The 19,084-nt window shown below is 40.0% G+C and overlaps 1 protein-coding gene across 1 annotated transcript; it reads left to right on the forward strand.

The window, feature by feature from the left end:
* Positions 1-3,484: 3,484 nt before the first annotated feature.
* Yipf4 (Yip1 domain family member 4) lies at positions 3,485-16,825 on the forward strand. The gene is made up of 6 exons (XM_051181862.1): positions 3,485-3,646; positions 5,546-5,705; positions 7,416-7,587; positions 10,956-11,033; positions 13,967-14,080; positions 15,803-16,825. The coding sequence occupies exons 1-6, from the start codon at positions 3,568-3,570 to the stop codon at positions 15,938-15,940; spliced, it is 741 nt and encodes a 246-aa protein (XP_051037819.1). The 5' UTR covers positions 3,485-3,567; the 3' UTR covers positions 15,941-16,825.
* The last annotated feature ends 2,259 nt before the right edge of the window (positions 16,826-19,084 follow it).

Here is a 19,084-nt window from a genome sequence, read left to right on the forward strand (position 1 = left end):
TGGCACATGCCTTTACTCCCAGCACTTGGGAGGCAGAGGCAGGCAGATCTCTGTGAGTTCAAGACCAGCTTGGTATACAAGAGCTAGTTCCAGGACAGGCTCCAAAGCCACAGAGAAACCCTGTCTTGAAAACCAAAAAAAAAAAAAAAAAAAAAAAAAAAAAAAAAGCAAAAAAGTATCATTCCTAACTTAGAAAAGGGAAAAACCAGAGAAAATAAGTAAAGAAGAAAATTAAATAAACAAAAGCATAAGCTGGAAAAAAATAAGTGAACCAGGGACTTCTATTGATACACTCTCCTTGGTCAGTTTAAAAGACTGAAGGTTACAAAAGACCAGTGGTACTCTAAGAGAAACAAACAAACAAACAAACAAAAACACCCTAGACTGTAAAGATAAACTGTACAAACACAGAATAACTGAACACATAGACACATAGCAGATGAAAAAGATGGTCTCCTATCCTGACCATCCTATTTAAAACTGCAGCCACTTTTTGTTTGTTTGTTTTTCGAGAAAGGGGTTCTCTGTAGCTTTGGAGCCTGTCCTGGAACTCCCTCTTAGACAAGGCTCTCCTTGAACTCACAGAGATTCTCCTGCCTCTGCCTCGAAAGTGCTGAGACTAAAGGTGAGTACCATCACTGCCCTGCAGACCTTCACTTTCTTAAATGTATGAGGTTCAACACTTTGGAATTTCAGAAAACCAGCTCTTCTGTTTCCACACTGTGCTAGATAGTTTTATGTCAACTTAACTAAGGCTAGAGTCATCTGAGAGGAGGGACCTCAATTAAGAAAATGGCTCCATAAAATCTGGCTGCAGGCAAATCTGTGAGGCATTTTCTTAATTAGTGCTTGATGGGGGAGGGCCCAGTCTACTGTGAGTGGTGCCATCCCTGGGCAGATGTCCTGGGTTCTATAAGAAAGCAAGCTGAACAAACCAAGAGGAGCAAGCCAGTAAGCAGCACCGCTCCATGGCCTCTGCATCAGCTCCTGCCTCCAGGTTCCTGCCCTGACTTTCCTCTATGATGGACTATTACCTTGAAGTGTAAGTGAAACAGACCTTTCCCTACCCAACATGCTTTTGGTCATGGTGTTTCTTTGAAGCAATAGAAACCCTAAGACACACACCTTTAAAAGGTGTGTGTTTTCCCATATGTTCGTGCCATGTGTGTTCAAGTGCCAGAAGGGCCTACAGAGGACATCTGTATCAGATACGATGGTGCTGATTTCACAGGTGATTGTCAGCTACCTGAGTTGAGTGCTGAGAAACAAGTTTGGGTATTCTAGAAAAGCAGGAGGCTCTCCTAACTGCCAAGCCATCTCTCTAGCCCTTAGTTCCTCACTCAGTAGTATTTTCTAAAGCCCAAGAAAGAAGCATGAAGGGGACTAAGGATATATCTTAGTTGATCCAGTGCTCAGATAGCATTTATTAAACACAGAAAGGTGTCTCTACCACTGCATAAAACAGATGTGACTGTACATGCCTGTAGTGCCATCACCAGAAAGGCAGAAACAGGAAGATCAGCAGTTCAAGGTAAACCTCAGGTACATATGGAGTTGGAGGTCAGCGTGGGCTACATTATACCACATCTTAAAAAAAAAAAAAAAGCTGAGCATGGTGGTATATGGCTTTAATACCAGCACTTAGAAGGCAGAGGCAGGCTGGTCTCTGAGTCTGAGCACAGCTTGATCTACAGAGCAAGTTCCAGGACAGCCAGGACTATACGGAGAAACCTTGTCTTGATAAACAAACAAACAAACAAAAACAAATAACAAAAAACTCCATGACTTTCTGTTTCCCAAGTCAAGTAAGTCAGGACACATGCCCTTTTATTTATTTTTCTGTAGCTTTCCATTCATCCTTTGAATACCAACCTATTTCCTCCTGTATCAAAATTTCCCCAAATTCCTTTTATGATATCCCAGGCTATGCCTTTCCTTTGCTCCATTATGTATTTATTGTTCATCTTTCCATGTTTCACAATAGACCCTTAGAACAGCCCAAACTTGAAGCCACTTTTATGTACATTGAATATTAAATTTAATTATATTTACTTGAAATTTTAAAAACATAGGACTGGGCAGTGGTGGTGTGGGCCTTTAATCCCAGTACTCGGGAGACAGAGGCAGGAAGATCTCTGTGAGTTCAAGACCAGCTTGATCTACAGAGCAAGTTCCAGGAAAGGCTCCATAGCTACAGAGAAACGCTGTTTCAGAAAAACAAACAAAAAACCAACATAGGTATGGACCAAAGAGATGACCCATATGTTACAGCCCATTCTTCTCTTGCAGATGTCCCACTTCTGTTTCCAATGTCCCACAGGATGCTCACCATTGCCCATGACTCCATTTCCAGGAGACTGGATACTGTCTTCCAGCCTCACAGGAACCTGTGCTCATGTGTACACACATTTACATAATTAAATTAATAAAGTGTACATTTTAAGACTATAAACATACACGAGGGTCTGGAAGATGGCTCAGAGGTTAAGAGCACTTGCTGCATTTGCAGAAGCTTGAGTTTGGGTTCCCTGTACCCACTGAGGTGGTGCACGTCTGCTTTCACTCCGGTTCTAGTGGATCTGAAACCCTCTTGTGGTTTTCCACAGGCACCTGTACACACGTGCTTACATACTCAAGCACACATATATAAAATACGCCTTTAAAAATAAAACAAAAAATTACCAGCAGATGAAATTGGCACCTAGTGGAGATACAAGGGGACTTACTTGTCCTAATTTATCGTCTCTGGCCTGTCACCTTCCTCATAAAGGAATTCGCCTAGACTATATCTAGTCTGTAGGTGGCAATTTACAGCCTTACTATGGCCATTCTCCAATCCAGCCTTTTTGTATCACAGGTGAGGCGACCAAATTTTGAGACGACATACAACATCGCCAACATTCTACACAATTAATGAGTAAAGAGAGCAGAATCTAGGGGCCAGAGATGAGGGATTGAAGTCTTGAAACTTAAGTAGTTTTCATGGGTTTGTTTTTGAGTTAGGGCCTCACTATAGCCAAAGTTGGCCTCGAACTCCCAGTGATTCTCCTGCCTCAGCGTCCACAGTGCTGGGAATACAAGCGTGAACATCCCACACGACTAGCCTCTCAAATAGTTTGACAACAACGAAAAGAACGTGTTTATAAAACCTGAATCGGGGGGGGAACCCGACGGAGCGGACTATTTAAACAAGCAAGTGAGGGCAGAACAGAGGTCTCTGAGGCAACTTCCGGTGCAGGGTTGATTTCCGTAATCAACAACAGGAAGGGCCAATCAGAGCCTCCCCTCGGGAGCCTATGGGAGAGCAGATTACAAACAGCCAATCCAGACGGCGCTGTCACTGTTATGGTCCTGTCAGGGCCTAGGCGTCGCGGTGTTTGGGCACTCGCCACCTGCAGGACTCCGGTGCGACCTCGTCGGGAGCAGCCGGCTGGCCTGGCTCGCTCGTCTCTACCCGCGTCTCTAGGCTCGCAGGTCGCCCGGTAGCACAAACGTGCGGGTCATCCCTGAGCGAGGCCCCGGGCCCAGCCGCACCTGAGCACCGCCGTGGGCTCCAAGGCCGGCGGGATGCAGCCTCCGGGCCCGCCCCCGGCCTATGCGCCCACTAACGGGGACTTCACCTTTGTCTCCTCGGCGGACGCGGAAGGTGAGACCCGGCCTGGCGGGGCTGAGGGGCCGGGATGGCGGAGTGGGGACTCCGCCCCTGTGCGCGATGGGCCTTCCCCGAGGCCGCGGGTGACTTCGGGAGGGTGCGGGGCGCGGGCTCCGCCGCTGGGCCTACCGGCTCCAGCTCCGGCTGTGGCTGCGGGCCGGCTCTCCGTGTGGCTCATTCACAAGTCACCCGCCAATCGTTCAAGGTTTTCTTTCCGAAATGCACTGCTCTGCAGTTACTCTAGAGTGAGTGAGGGGTTAAAAGATGAGAACAAAGTGGGGCTGTGTTCCTCTGGTATTATAGAAAAGCTTTTACTCTTCTTTTTCCTGAGGTGACTTTGGCAGGTTAAGGAAAACTTCCTTCAAAGGAGTCGTGGTTTTTATTGGATTTGATTTCGTGTTGTTTGTTTTTTCGAGAGAGAGTTTCTCAGTGTACCTTTGTAGATCAAGCTGGCCTAGAACTCACAGAGATCCGCCTGCCTCTGCTTCCCAAGTGCTGGGACTAAAGGCGTGCAACACCAACACCAGGCTCAGTTTCCAGCCTTTGACCATCCAGAAAACTGGATTTAGGAGCACTTGAAATTCAAATCCTTTGCAGGGATCAGTTTTAACTGCCCAGTGTGAAAAAATAAGTTGATTTCCATTTAGAAATTCAGCCTAGAAGAATAGGGTGTGTTGGATTGTGAATCCCAGTGCTCTCAGCCCTTGGAAGGCAGAAGTCACAGGTAGCTTTCTGTGAGTTTAAGGCCAACCTAGACTACATACATATTTTCCAGACCAGCCTGGACTATACACTGAGACCTAGAGATGAGCATAGATTTTCTTTGAAACCTGATTTCTATAGCTATGTTTTGTTTCCTCCTTTAGAAATTATTTTGAAACCAGTTGCTAGTGGAGAGGCACTCCTTTCATCCCAGTCACACTAAGTTGCTCAGGTTGGCCTTGAACTCAGTATGTAGCCAATATTGTCTTGAATGTGTGATCTTGTCTCAGTCTCCAGAGTAGCTGAATGTTATTTTATGTCTGACAAATAGATAATTTTGTATCTGGTTTATGTCTGCAGGCCAGCAGAATCAACATTACCTGACACATATAGGTATAATCTCTCCTAATCTGGATTATATTTTATCATGATCCCTAGGTAATTCATGAGCACATTAACCCTTTTTGAGAAGCACTGGCTTAGAATTTTATAAGATTAAGAGGAGGCAATTATTCCTAACTAGATCAGAGAAACCCAGGCAAGGTGGATCACATCTGTAATTGGTGCTCTTGAGCAAAATGGAGAGTTCAAGACCAGCCTAGACTAGAGTGAGGCTTTGTCTGAGACAAAACTACCACAAAAGTCAGGCAAATTTTACGGAGGTGAGATTTTTACAAGATGTAGCCTATCAGATAATGGACTGATAGGAAAGGGGTAGAAATTTTGGTGGGATGATGCGCTATAAAATGTATGGTATAGGGCTTAGGGGGGAGTTTAGTTGGTAGTAGGCAGGAGGCTCTGAGTTTAATCTCCAGTGCTGTATATAGTACAGGTGGTGCATCCTAGCATTTGGGAGGTGTAAGCACGAAGACCAGAAGTTTAAGATCATCCTTGTCTATGTATTGAATTTGAGACCATCCTAGGCCACATGCCTTAGCCTACTGAGTGATGAGATTACAGGCCTGTACCATTATACCTAAATTGTCTTTCACCTCTCCTATTTTTTGTTGTTATTGTTTTTGTTTTTGCTAATTGTAAAATGAAAAAGTCCGTCTTTGATAAAATTTGAAGACTATATGGAATACCAAATATTCATAAGGATTTGCAAATTATAATTATTTGAATATATATGCATTTTGGTTCAAATTTACATATTTTACTCTGGTTTACAGTTTTGTCTTCTCTCCTAAGATCTCAGTGGTTCTATAGCTGCTCCAGATGTCAAATTAAACCTTGGTGGAGGTGGAGAATTTATCAAAGAATCTACAGCAACTACATTTCTGAGACAAAGAGGGTATGGCTGGCTTTTGGAAGTTGAAGATGAGGACCCTGAAGATAACAAGCCACTTTTGTACGTGAAAAAAAATATGTCACTTGTGTTTTTAAGACCTGTTTTGTGGGATGCTTATTTTCTTCAATTTTGTTGTTTTTGTTTTTCAAGACAAGGTTTCTCTGTGTAAGTCCTTGTCATACTGGTACTAGCTCTGTAGACCAGGCTGGTTTCAAACTCACAGAGATCTGCCTGCCTCTTCCTTCCGAGTACTGGGATTAAAGGTGTGCACCACCTTTTATATTTTTAAAGACAGATGAGGAAAATCTTAAACTTTTGGGGGGAAAAATAATAGCAGGGGCTATTCCTGCTCTTTCAGAGAACTTGAGTTTAGTGTCATCAGTATCCATCCATCTTAGGCAACACAGCTGCCTGTAGCTCTAGTTTCTGGCGATCTGATACTGTCTTCTGGCCTTTTTGGGCACCCACATATGCATGGCATTCACTTACATAAACACACATACGCATAAAACAAGTCTTTAAAAGCAGTAGCTGCCTTCAGTTTTACTAGTAGTTTAAAAAATTGAAGAATGAGGAAAGGATATTTGAACCTGTTGAATGTGGATGTCAGGAGGTTTTAAATGGGGACTAGGGAAACGGCGTAGTGGTGAAGACCACTTGCTACTCTTGCAGAGGACTGGGTTTCTGATTCAGGTATCCACATGGTGACTCACAACTGCTTATAATTCCAGTTCCAGGGGTCTGATTCTCTCTTCTAACTTGTGAGGGCACCAGGCACTCATGTATTATACAGACATGCATACAGATAAAACACTTATTGAAAAAAAGATAGTCTCTTTAAAGAGTTTAAAGCTGGAAGCCAGGATTTGTAATATATGCTTGTAATCTCAGTATTTGAGAAACACAATGAGGAGTTTATCCAAGAAAACCTGAGCCCTAGGTTCAGGGAGAGGCCCTATCTCAAAAGGACTATATGGAAAGTGACAAAGGAGAGCACCCAGCACCTCCTGGCCTCGGTAGTGTGCACAGGCACTTTCACCCACACGAGGACCTGCCTGTTCATGCACTCACACAGGTTCACACTCACATGTTAATAAACAAGTGTATCTTTAAAAGAGAGAATGAGATCCACTCTGCAGGCACCCCTATAATCCCAACACTATGGAGACACAGACAGGTGATCTTTTTGAGTTCCAGGCCAGCAAGGATACTTGGTAAGACCCATTCTCAAAAGAGACAAATCACTTAAAGAAAAAAAAAAAAAAAAAAAAAAAAAGACATCCCAGGCAGTGGTGGTGTATGCTTTCTTTAATCCCTGCACTTGGGAGGCATAGATGGGCAGAACTTTGTGAGTTTGAGGCCTACCTGGTTCATGGTATGAGTTCCAGGACAGCCAGGGCTGTGTTTCTCTTACATTTAAACAGATATGCACTACACTATTTATCTGGTTTGACCACCTATCCCAAATAATCAGTGTCTCTAAAAAAAGCAAGGTTCTTGTGTAGTTAAGTTTGAATTCAGGTTTAAAACTTAATTATTGGTCAGGCAATCTGGCACACACCTTATCCTAGTACTCAGGGGCAGATTTTGGAAGCACTTTGTGAGATAGTTAGATGTTTCAGCATCTCTAAAATTGAGAAATTTTACCATGGAATGAGTCTAATATATACTTCAAATGCAAATGTTGACTGTGCATATTATACTGTCTAGTTTAAATTTAAAGTTGCTTTAAATCTGTACTATTTTAAGTCTCTTATTTTAAAATTACAGGGAAGAATTGGACATCGATTTAAAGGATATTTACTACAAAATCCGTTGTGTTTTGATGCCAATGCCATCGCTTGGTTTTAATAGACAAGTGGTGAGAGACAATCCTGACTTTTGGGGTCCACTGGCTGTTGTCCTTTTCTTTTCAATGATATCATTATATGGACAGTTTAGGGTAAGTATATCTCATTTTATACAAATGTTGGATCTTGTTATGAAACTCAGAAATTAGTTATAATCACGTATTTAGTATAAAAACATTTTAGAGATGTTGTCCATTTTTTTTCCTCATTTGTTCATTTCTGAAATTGTTTCATAATGGATTAATTAAGGAGTACCTTGGGTTAATTCTCAGTTTATCCATATTTTGTTTTAGGTTTTTATTTAACTTTATATGTTTTGCCTGCATGCAAGTGTGTATACTATGTACATGCCTTTTGGATTCCCTGGAGCTGGGCTTATGGATGGTTTTTGGTCATCCTGTGGGTGCCTGGAATCACCTGGGTCCCTTGCAAGAACAAGTACTCACTCCCTCAGTGTATGTGTGTATGTACATGTGTGTGGTTATGCATATGTGTAGCACAAGTTCTAATTAGTCTTAATTAATTAGTCTTAATTAATAAAAAGCCCAGAGTCAGACATTAGGGGTGAAAGCTGAAAGATGAGAGAATCAGAACAGCTGGCCACTAGAATTCTCACCTCTACTAAATCTCCAGACCAAAAAGAGGTCAAGCTGTTGTCTCCTCTTGCTTTAAATTCTTCTGTCTGTATAGACCTCTATGGTTAACTAGTGGCTAGCTCTGCCCTCTCATCTTCAGGCCAACTTTATTTGTTAAGAGTATAAACAAGATATCACCACAGAATGCTAGTACCTGGGAAAGTTAGAGGTATTGAATTCTATAGTGTGAGTGCTGGCAATTAAATTTGGATCTTGGAAGAGTGACATGCATTCTTAACAGAGCAGCCTTCTGTTAGTTACATTACTTGCTGCTTTGACTGAATCCTTGGCAGAAACACCTTAAGGAAGGAAGGATTTAGTTTGCCTCATAGTTCACAGTGGGGAGGACATAGCAGGAGAAGATTGCCTCTTCCATTTCATTTTCTTCCCTACCCCAGCTCATGGAATACTACAATTCACATTAGGGTAGATCTTCCCACATCCATTAACCAAACTTAGAAACGCCTACCCAGAGGTCTGCCTCTTAGGTGATTCTGTTGTTGTTTTATTTTTTAGGTGACAGGGTTTCTCTGTGTTAGCTCTGGCTGTCCTGGAACACTGTAGACACACTGTAGACCAGGCAGGCTTTGAACTCACAGAGATCTGCCTGCCTCTGCCTCCCAAGTGCTGGGATAAAAATCGTGCACCACCACTACCACTCTACTTTCCTAGGTGATTTTGAATTGTTTTGTCAAATGATGCTATTAGGCCAGGTGTTGTGGGGCACGCCTTAATCCCAGCACCTGGGAAGAAGAACCATTAGGTAGGTCTCTGAGCTTGTGGCTGGCCTGATCTGCATAGTCAGTTCTAGGACAGCCAGTGAGACCTTGTCTTTAAAAAGCAAGGAAAAAAGTAAAGTAAGTTGCTTTTGGTCATGGTGTTTATCACAGCCATAGGAAAACAAACAAATACAGGCCTCATTCCTGCTAAATAAGTGCTTTATTCCTAAGCTGTGTATCTAGCCTTATTTTTGTTTTTGACACATGGTCTGGTTAATTTTTATTTTTGATTTGGGGCCTCACTCTAACCTAAACAGGCCTTGGTCTTGTGATCCTCCTGCCTTAGATTCCTGAGTAGTGAGATATAGGTATGCGCCACCACTTTGACTTGTTTTTTATTATTAATATGTTCTAGAGATACTTGGCAATTATGTAAATACCTTGTTTCTCATCAAACATGAGCCTAATAAGTTTTAGACCCAACTAGTGCTATAGTATTCATTGAATGGTGATTATCCTATTTTCTTCATTTCATCTATGTTTATTAATAAATATTTTCTAAGGAACAGCCACCCTTCTTTTCTGTTACTTGAATTACCCAGTTATTTATATCATTGTGGGTTCTTGAATATTTATTTTGTTCTCTGAACTATAGTTCATTAGTACCAATAGTACCATTTATTTTATTCAGATTGTTCTAGCTTTAGCCATTGGGAGTGTCTTCAGGGTTTCTCCGACCTTTGAACATATCCGTGTGTGTGTGTGTGTGTGTGTGTGTGTGTGTGTGTGTGTGTGTGCGCGCGCGCGCACGTGCTTACACTTTAATGGTTGTTTTTCTTCAGAACACCATCTTCTTTGATTTTTGTGACAGGGTCTAAGTTAGATCAGGGGCTTGCCAGTTAGGCTAGGTTCTGCCTCCATTTCCCTAGTGCTGGGATTACAAGTAAGTGTATGCCACTTGACCCAGCTTTTTGTTGGGTCTTCTGTCTGCAAGCAATTTATCAGCTACACTATTTCCTACCACTATATTGCATACTTTTTGAGTATACCTTTAAGTTCACAGGCATTTATAAACTGTTTGCCTTATTTATCTGATGTAGCCTAGAAAGTAGTCAGTACACTTGTAAATGGCTCAGTTTTAGTAAGGGAATAAAAGAAACCAAAATTTGGAAGCTGGGTATAGTAGGAGGCTGAGGCAAGAAGACTGCTGTAGGTTTGAGATCATCCCAAGCTGCACAGTGAGTCTGAAGCCAGCCTGCACTACAGTTCCTTGTTCAAAATGAAGGAGGGAAACAAGATCTAGCAATGTTCATGTTTATATATGTTTGTTTCTTCCATTTTTGGTTTAGAGACAAGATTTCTTTATGCAGCCCTGGCTGCCCTAGAACTCCCTTTGTAAACCAGTCTGGCCTTGACAAGAGATCCACCTGCCTCTGTCTCCTGAGTGGTAGGATTAAAGGCATGCACTACCACTATCTGACCCAATATGTTTATGTTTCTAATGGAGTATTATTTGCTGACCTTCCTAGATGTTAAACATATATGAGGAGTTAAAAATCCTAACATGTCTACTGTATAATATAATAATACAAGTTTTAAAAACTTCTTAGGAAGTCTAACAGCTTTATTTGGGAATGATTTTTGTTTGCAATATGTGTTAAACCAGGGACTAATAATAAAAATTTTATCTTCTTTAAAGTTAGTTTTTTATCACTGGTTGAATGCCTTTGGGAGGCATAGACAGGCAGATCTCTGTGTTCAGGGACAGCCTATTCCTCTGAGGAGCTCCTTGACAGCCTACAGAACTACACAGAGAAACCCTGTCTGAAAAAGCCAAAACAAACAAATAAAAAAACCTTTTATGTTTTGTCTTGAAATACTGCTATTTCTGAAAGCAATTAATAATTGTTAAACTGTCAGTTTGGTTTTCAGTTTGTATTACATCTTGTATTTGTAAGTTTTGGAATTATATTTGAGTACCAGTAGAACCTCTGACCTGAAATGGGGCTTGCTAAGCTGTTATAAGTAGTAGAGAGTTGAATTTCTGAAAACTTAGCAGTTTTATAAGACTTTTTAAAAAGTTAATGATTTTTTTTCCTCTTTAAGGTGGTCTCATGGATTATAACCATTTGGATATTTGGTTCACTGACCATTTTCTTACTGGCTAGAGTTCTTGGTGGAGAAGTAAGTACTTAATTTTGAAAGGTAGAGTCTTTAGTGTTTGTTTTCTAGACATCTCACTATATAGCCCTGGAACTGACTGTGTAGGCCAGCCTGGCCTTGAACTCACAAAAATCTACCTGCTCTGCTTCCTAAGTTCTGAGGGTAAATGGTAAGGGTAAGCATACTCTGCTTTTTAAAAAAAAAAACAAAACATTAATGATAATGTATTTGTGTTTGTACAAATGAGTGCAGGTGTCCTTAGATACCAAAAGAGAGCATCAGACCTTGTTGAGGTGGAGTTGGGCACGTTTTGGGAACTGAACTCAGATGTGCTGCAAGAACAGTACATGCTTGTGACTGCTGAGCCCTCTCTCTAGCTTATTTGTTATTTGTGTATTTTGGAGACAGTGTGACTGTGTGGCCTGACTAACCTAGAACTTGCTATGTAGATCAAACTAGCCTCAAACAGGTGAGACCTGACATCATACCTAGCTAATAAATTAGCAATACCTGGCTAATTCTTTTTGTTGTTTTTTTTTTTTACTTTTTGATATAGTGTCTGTCTACATAGCCCTGGCTGTGTTGGAACTCACTGTGTAGAACAAGCTGGCCTTGAGCTCATAGAATTCCACATGTTTCTATTTCCCAAGTGTTGAAATTGAAGGCATGTGCGCATGATAATAAATGGTTTTTGATCCTGGAATTGTCTTTAATTTATAATAGTTCCTTTCAGATAATTGGTATAGATTTTAAATCTACTTGATAAATACAAGAAATGAAGAGGAGAGAAAAGATCATTTCTATAGCTGTATAGACAACAGCTCTCAAGCCAGTTGACAACAGCTCTCAAGCCAGTTTTCAGTTTCCATAGAGATTTCCTTCCTTGTTTTCAGTAGTTGCCCGATTAGAAAATAGATTGGATTTTTGCTGTCTTTTGAGACAGGGTTTTGTATAGCTGAGGTTACTATATCTTTCCAGAATAGGAATGTCAGAAGAGTAGTTTTTAACATGTGGCCTCATGGAAGCCAGCTTTTAAGAATGGCTTTCTTTATCAGTGCCTTGTGATGTCTAGTTAAGTATAGAAGAAAGCAAGGCTTCACATGGCTAATGCTACAGCATAGGGTATTTTCAATAGCTTTTTCAGGTGAGTTTAGATATTGTTCCTAGAGTCTACTCCAAAACTCAGCAAGTGGTAGTTTCTTTCTTTCTTTTTTTTTTTTTTTAATTTATTTTCTTATTTTTATTACATATACAGTGTTCTGTTTGCACATCTGCCTGCACAACGAAAGAGGGCACTAGATCTCATGATAGATGGTTGTGAACCACCATATGGTTGCTGGAAATTGAACTCAGGACCTCTGGAAGAGCAGTCAGCACTCTTAACCTCTGAGCCATCTCTTCAGCCCCCAAGTGGTAGTTTCTTAAAAGTGTGCCCCATGATGGGCATTGGTGATGCAAGCCTTTAGTCCCAGCACTCAGAGGCAGGTGGACCTCAGTGAATTGGAGGCCACTCTGGTCTAGAGCTAGTTCCAGGACAGGCTTCAAAACAATACAGAGAAACCCTGTCTTGAAAGGGAAAAAAAAAGTGTATTCCAGTTAGGAATTTCTATATATACATGAAATTATCTTTAAAAATTACTCTGGGGGGCTAGAGAGGTGGCTCAGTTGTTTAGAGCACTTGTTCTTGTAAAGGATCTGGGTTTGATTCTCAGCACCCACATGAAGGTTCACTACTTGTTCAGGCACTAGGCATACATGTGGTGCACAGACATACTTGCAGGCAAAACACTCATACAAAAATGAATCTTTTAAAGCTAGGTGCTACTGGTCCATGCCTTTAATTCCAACACTTGGGAGGCAGAGGCATACTGGTCTTGAGATTGAGACCAGCCTGATCTACAAGAACTAATTCTAGAACAGGCTCCAAAGATATACAGCGAAACCCTGTCTCAACCCCGCCCCTAAAAAATTGCTCTCAGGAGGCAGAGACAGGCAGATCTCTGTGAGTTCAAGACCAGCCTGGTCAACAGAGGGAGTGCCAGGACAGGCTCCAAAGCTACACAAGGAAACCCTGTCTTGAAAAACAAAACAAAACAAAAAAACAAACAAACAAAAGATTAAATAATTAAAAAATTGCTCTGAATGTATATTTTTATCCCATGCAGTGTTTTGCAACATAATACATTTATCATTTAGAAAACATTATTTTTGCCAGATGTGGTGTATGTGTTTAATCCAGATAGTCAGGAGTAAGAAAGAGGCAGTTAGCTCTGTGAATTTGAGGTTCCCTTGTTCAGCATAGTGAGTTCCAGGACAGCCAGGGCTATGTAGATAGATCCTGTCTCAAAAAAACAAGAAAACATTAGTTCTGTGTATAATGTTTTATATGACAATCTTGTTTGGTCTTAGAACTTTAAGTATGGTAGGGCTTGATGAGTTTTTTTGTTTGTTTGTTTTGGGTTTTTTTTTTTTTGAGACAGGGTTTCTCTGTATTGCTTTGTGCCTATCCTGGCCTCAAACGCACAGAGATCCGCCTGCCTCTGCCTCCCGAGCAGCGCTGGGACTAAAGGTGTGTGCCACCCATGCCTGGCTTAATTAGTTCTTGAATGAGAGAGTATGTTTGATTGCTCTGCTGATCTCCTTAAATGTTTACTTGAAGACTGTGATGTAGCATTGTCAAAAGTGAAAATTACAAGTGTTAAAACATAATCCTTAAGCTAGAGACAAGGGCTGGAAATATAGGTTATGAATACCAAGAAACTGAAGCATGTTGAAAATACGGTGGTTAAAAAGGCCCTGGAATATAACACAAGGTAATAATTTGAAATACATTGGTGTGATACTTTATGCTTTCTTAATTCTCATGCTTGTGTCAGTATACAAAGAATGATATTGAGAAGTGATTAACTATCCTGAATGCTATGATATTTATTTGCATTTTTAAAAATTCACAGGTTGCATATGGTCAAGTGCTTGGAGTGATTGGATATTCATTACTTCCTCTCATTGTAATAGCTCCTGTACTTTTGGTGGTTGGATCTTTTGAAATGGTGTCTACACTTATAAAAGTAAGTTATAAAGTATGAGTTATACAGCTGACTGTTTCTGTATGAAAGTATGCTGGTCCTCTGGATAAAAATATCATAACCTAAGACCGTGGTATTTGGAAACAGGCAAACAGGCACTTTTACCAATTTGTTTTTTGTATTGTTTTGTTGATTCCCCCACCTCCTATCACCAGAAATTTTGAAATCTGTAGACATTTCAGGGAGACTAGAGACCACATAAAATTTCAGAATAATATAATCATACTTTAATATATCTTCTCAGTACTATTAAGAATTCATGAGTCAGATTTGGGAGGGCTGTGTTTTTATCTAAAATTTGACTAAAACCAGATATGGCAGCACATACCTTTAATACTAGCACTTGGAAGATAAAGGCAGGAGGACCAGAAACTCAAAGTTACCCTATGCTACATGGATAGTGTGAAGTTAGTCTTGATGTACCTCCTTTTCACAGAACCCTGGTGCCTAGGAAAACAGTGATGATAATAATGTATACAGTTCTAACTGAAGTTGTAAACTCTCTTTCAGGGATCATTTTATTCAGCAATTTAGCAGAAATAGTTGTGGGTTTTTGTTTTAATTTTTTTCAAAGCTGCCAGGTTATCTGCAGGATGTGGTGGCTCTGGGCATTTATACTTCTAGCAAGCATACTGCTGAGGGCAGTCCATGCTCTTCTTTAGGTTCAAGCAAGCCTGAGCAAATAATGAATTCCAGGACAGTGGGTACAATGTTTCAAAAAAATAACCTGGTCCACCAGGCATTGGAGGCAGAGGCAGGAGGATCTCTGTGACTTGGAGGCCAGCCTGGTCTATAGAGTTGGTTCCCAGGACAGGCTCTAAAGCAATATGGAGAAATGCTATCTTAAAAAACAAAACAAAACAAAAAACCAAAAAACATAACAACAACAAAAAAGATCATAATCACTAAGGACACTTGTTTAAAAGACTAAACAGTAAATTGTTTTGCCTTTAGAAACTCTTAAATTTAATCTAGGCATGATGGCATAGCATTTTAATCCTAGCATTTAGGAAACAGCTGTAGTTCAGTCTCAAGTTTGGGGCCAACTTGGTCTACATAGTAAGCCTCATTCATATGTGTGTGGTATGAATGGGCTCATGGGATTACAGTATGGGTATGTGTTTTTTTTTTTTTTTTTTTTTTTTTTTTTTTGAGACAGGGTTTCTCTGCATTGTTTTCCATCCTGTCCTAGAACTAGCTCTATAGACTGGCTGACCTCAAATTCACAGAGATCCGCCTGCCTCTGCCTCCCAAGTGCTGGGATTAAAGCTATGGGCCACCAACACCCAGCTGGCTACGGTATGGCTTTTTAAAAGATTTTGTGTTGTGTGTGTATGTTGTATTTTAGATTGTTGCTGTTTTTGTTTTTAGACAATGTGACACTATAGCTACAGCTGGCCATGAACTCACTGTGTAGTCCAGGCAGGCTTTAATTCAGGTGGCAAGTGACTGAAGTGTCTCTTTAGAGTGACAGGGTTTCTCTGTGTAGCCTATTGTGGAACTTGCTCTGTAGACCAGGCTGGCCTCGAACTCAGAGATCTACCTGCCTCTGCCTCCTGGGTGCTAGGATTAAAGCTGTGCCTCACCACCACTCAGTTTTGTTGGATTTAAAAAAAAAAATTGTAAATGTTTTCGGTAATACCCAAAATATCAAAATATTGATTGATTTGCTAACATGCTAATGTTTTCTTTCTCTTTTTAAAGCTGTTTGGTGTGTTTTGGGCTGCCTACAGTGCTGCCTCATTACTCGTAGGTGAAGAATTCAAGACCAAAAAGCCTCTCCTCATTTATCCAATCTTTTTATTGTACATTTATTTTTTGTCCTTGTATACTGGGGTATGATCCAAGTTGTGCATGAGTTGAAAAAGATGGTGTTACATTTGTATTAAGCTGGGAGTTTTTGCTGAAGGGGTTGGAAAAAACATAACTAGTAAAATTTTATACATTCCAGATAGAAAGGCAGGTTTAAAAGTCTTTTTAAAACAATATTTTTTGTATTTAAGTAATTGCAGTTATCTGGAGTTTTTTTTTTTTTTTTTGGTCAGAATTCTGAATTCTATTTGGTTCTTCATATTTCGCAAATAAATAAAATGGTGTGTTTTTTTCAGATTGTGTCAAAATTCACCTAAACACTTGTGCCAAAAGCACCTAGATAGATAATTGTATCTCACTTGAAGTATAAATTTGACAATATCCTGAAAACTCTAAAAGTGCAATTTTTTTCGTTAAAGAATTTCTTCCTGCACCACAGATTCTGTAGATACCTATTTATATTTATACATATATATTTATGAAATAATTCTTATTCACAAAATATATTTCTGAATAGCCTAAAAATTAAGATACTAAATCTGATGCTAAACTTTTCTTAATTTGGCAATTAGTGTCTCTTATTTAAAACTTAAAATTTGTTTTTAAATTGTGTAATTTTTGAAATAATAGTTGCAGTGTAGATTTGGTTTGTATGTGTTCTTAAAAAAGTTTTGAATGTCTATAAACATTTGATTTAAAGTTTCTGTTTATCTTTTTGACCAAAGGAGCAAGAGATATAATTCATGACATTCATTAAAATCATTAATATATAGGAAAAGTAATATTTATAGCATCAGTAAATATTTTTTAAGTGCTACCTTTAAGTCATAAAAAGTTGTGGGAAAGATCCCTTTGAAGTCATGTGGTCTTGAACAATGTTATATGAAGTAGAAAATAAAATGTTTTCCAGCTGTGTGCTTTGTTTTCCAGTACCTTTTCCTGTATTGCTTAATACTTTAAGAAGTATTAATTTCTTTCCAACAAATTTATAGTTTTTGCTAAGGGAAATATTAAGAAAATTTTATTAAGGAAGAGTTTTTGTAAATCCTGTATTCTATATATATCTTTAGTACTACTTTGTAAAGTAGGTGAACTATTTTATGTGTTCATAAAATGGCAAATCCCTGTAGGCTGAATTTTCCTGTCCTGACTGCCTGGTCCGGAATAAACACACAGAAACTTGTACTAATTACAAAGGCTCTGCCAATAGCTCAGGCATGTTACTAGCTAACTCTTACATTTCAATGAACCCATTTCTGTTAATCTATATGTTGACATGTATTACTAGTATGTTTTTCTGCCAGCCTGGTCCCACAGCCACGCCAGCCCCAAATAACACACAGAGATGTTGTATTAGATATAATGCTGTTGGCCTGTTACTAGCAGTTCTTATTGCTAGCTCTGTCTTAAATATTAACCCATTTCTATCAATCTAAGTATTTCCACGTGGTCTTATCTTACCGGAGAGAGGGCTGGGACCTCTGTTCTCTTGGTCCTACATTTTGAATCTTCTACCTGTCTCCCAAATCCTCCTAGTCCCGCCTATCTTGCTCTCCTATTGGCCAACAGTGCTTTATTCATTAACCAATAATAGAAACATATTTACAGAATGACATCTCCCATCACGTGTGGCTCATGGCTTTACCTGCTTCCTGGGGGCTGGCTGGTGTCTTTCTGACTCCACCCTCCTCATTTCCATCATTCTCAGTTTGGCTTTCCCACCTCACTTACTGCCCAGCTAACAACTACCAACCTGTCATCTTTGTTGTTTTTTTGTTTTTTGAGACAAGATTTCTCTGAGTAGTTTTGGAGCCTGTCCTGGCACTCACTCTGTAGACCAAACTGACCTTGAACTAACAGAGATCCACCTGTCTCTGCCTCCCTGGTGCTGGGATTAAAGGCATATGTCACCACCACCCAGCTGGCCTGTCAGCTTTTTATTAACCAATGAGAGTAATATATATTCACAGTGTACAGAAGAATTATTCCACAGCAAATCCCTTTTAGCATATTATTGTATTATTCTTTCTGGTTTTGCCCCAAAAAAGTCAATGTCTCTTCCTGATATGGTATAGCCTCATCATCTTTATGTTCCTTAGACAAAACATCTAGGAAAACAGGTGAAAGCCATAGATAAAAAAAAAAAAAAAAAAAAAAAAAACTCAGGTACTTGGAATAGTTAGTATATAAGTATCTTTGGCCATAGAAGCAGCATCATAAGGTAAGTGAACATCTGTCAGAGAAGTTCCTATGTTCATCCCTTTGTATGAATAATTTTGAGTTTTGTTCATTTTGTGTTGTTGGGCCAAACCCAGTACCTTCCACATGGTAAGCAAGTGCTGTGTTGATTAATCACATCCCTCACCTATCAGGCATGTCCAGCCATGAGCCACATAAGTCTAAGGATAGCTATACATGAAGCTCACACCAAAAGCATAAACTTAAGACATTCTGTAAATTTCTCTGCAATTTAATATGAACTATAGATGACACTGTTTTGCAACTTGCAAAGATCTGATATACCTGTTCGATGTCCATAATGTTGACCATGTAACTACACTTTGTGCAGTCAAGACCAGATTATACAATCTTATCAATTGCTGCATCCAGATATTTTAAGAATACTCCACTCAAAAATGATTTTACTTCTAAGAAAGTTATCAATGCATAGGATCATTGATGAGGCATATGCACATCAGTGTGAGGCTTGTTGGATTCCCCCACCCCCAACTGGAGTTACAGACAGCTATGTGTTGCCATATGGGTGCTGGGAATTGAACCCAGGTCCTCTGAAGGTCTTAAATTCCAACCAACTCAAAGGGGGTGGAGTGTCATGGCAAACACCTTTAATCCCAGCATGGAGGTAGAGGCAGGTGGAGCTCTGAGTTCAAGGCCAGCTTGGTCTACAGATAACACCCTGACTACTGTTTACACAAAGAAACCCTGTCTTGAAAAACCAAAAGGATTCCAGCCAACTCAGGGTCACAGATCTTCTGATGCCAAACTCTACTAGGGTGAAATGGCTTCAAGGTCACATGGTCATATTCTTTCCAGTTTTCATGTGCTTGGGAGCTACATCCTCACCCATGTGCATTGGGCATACCTCTAAAATATTGTGGATCTTTCATGGGTTCCTTTCCCAGCAAGAACTTGTGCTTAGAAAGGGAAGGGAAG

Source organism: Phodopus roborovskii, unplaced genomic scaffold (genome assembly GCF_943737965.1).
Source record: "Phodopus roborovskii unplaced genomic scaffold, PHOROB, whole genome shotgun sequence".
NCBI classification, from domain to species: Eukaryota; Metazoa; Chordata; class Mammalia; order Rodentia; family Cricetidae; genus Phodopus; species Phodopus roborovskii.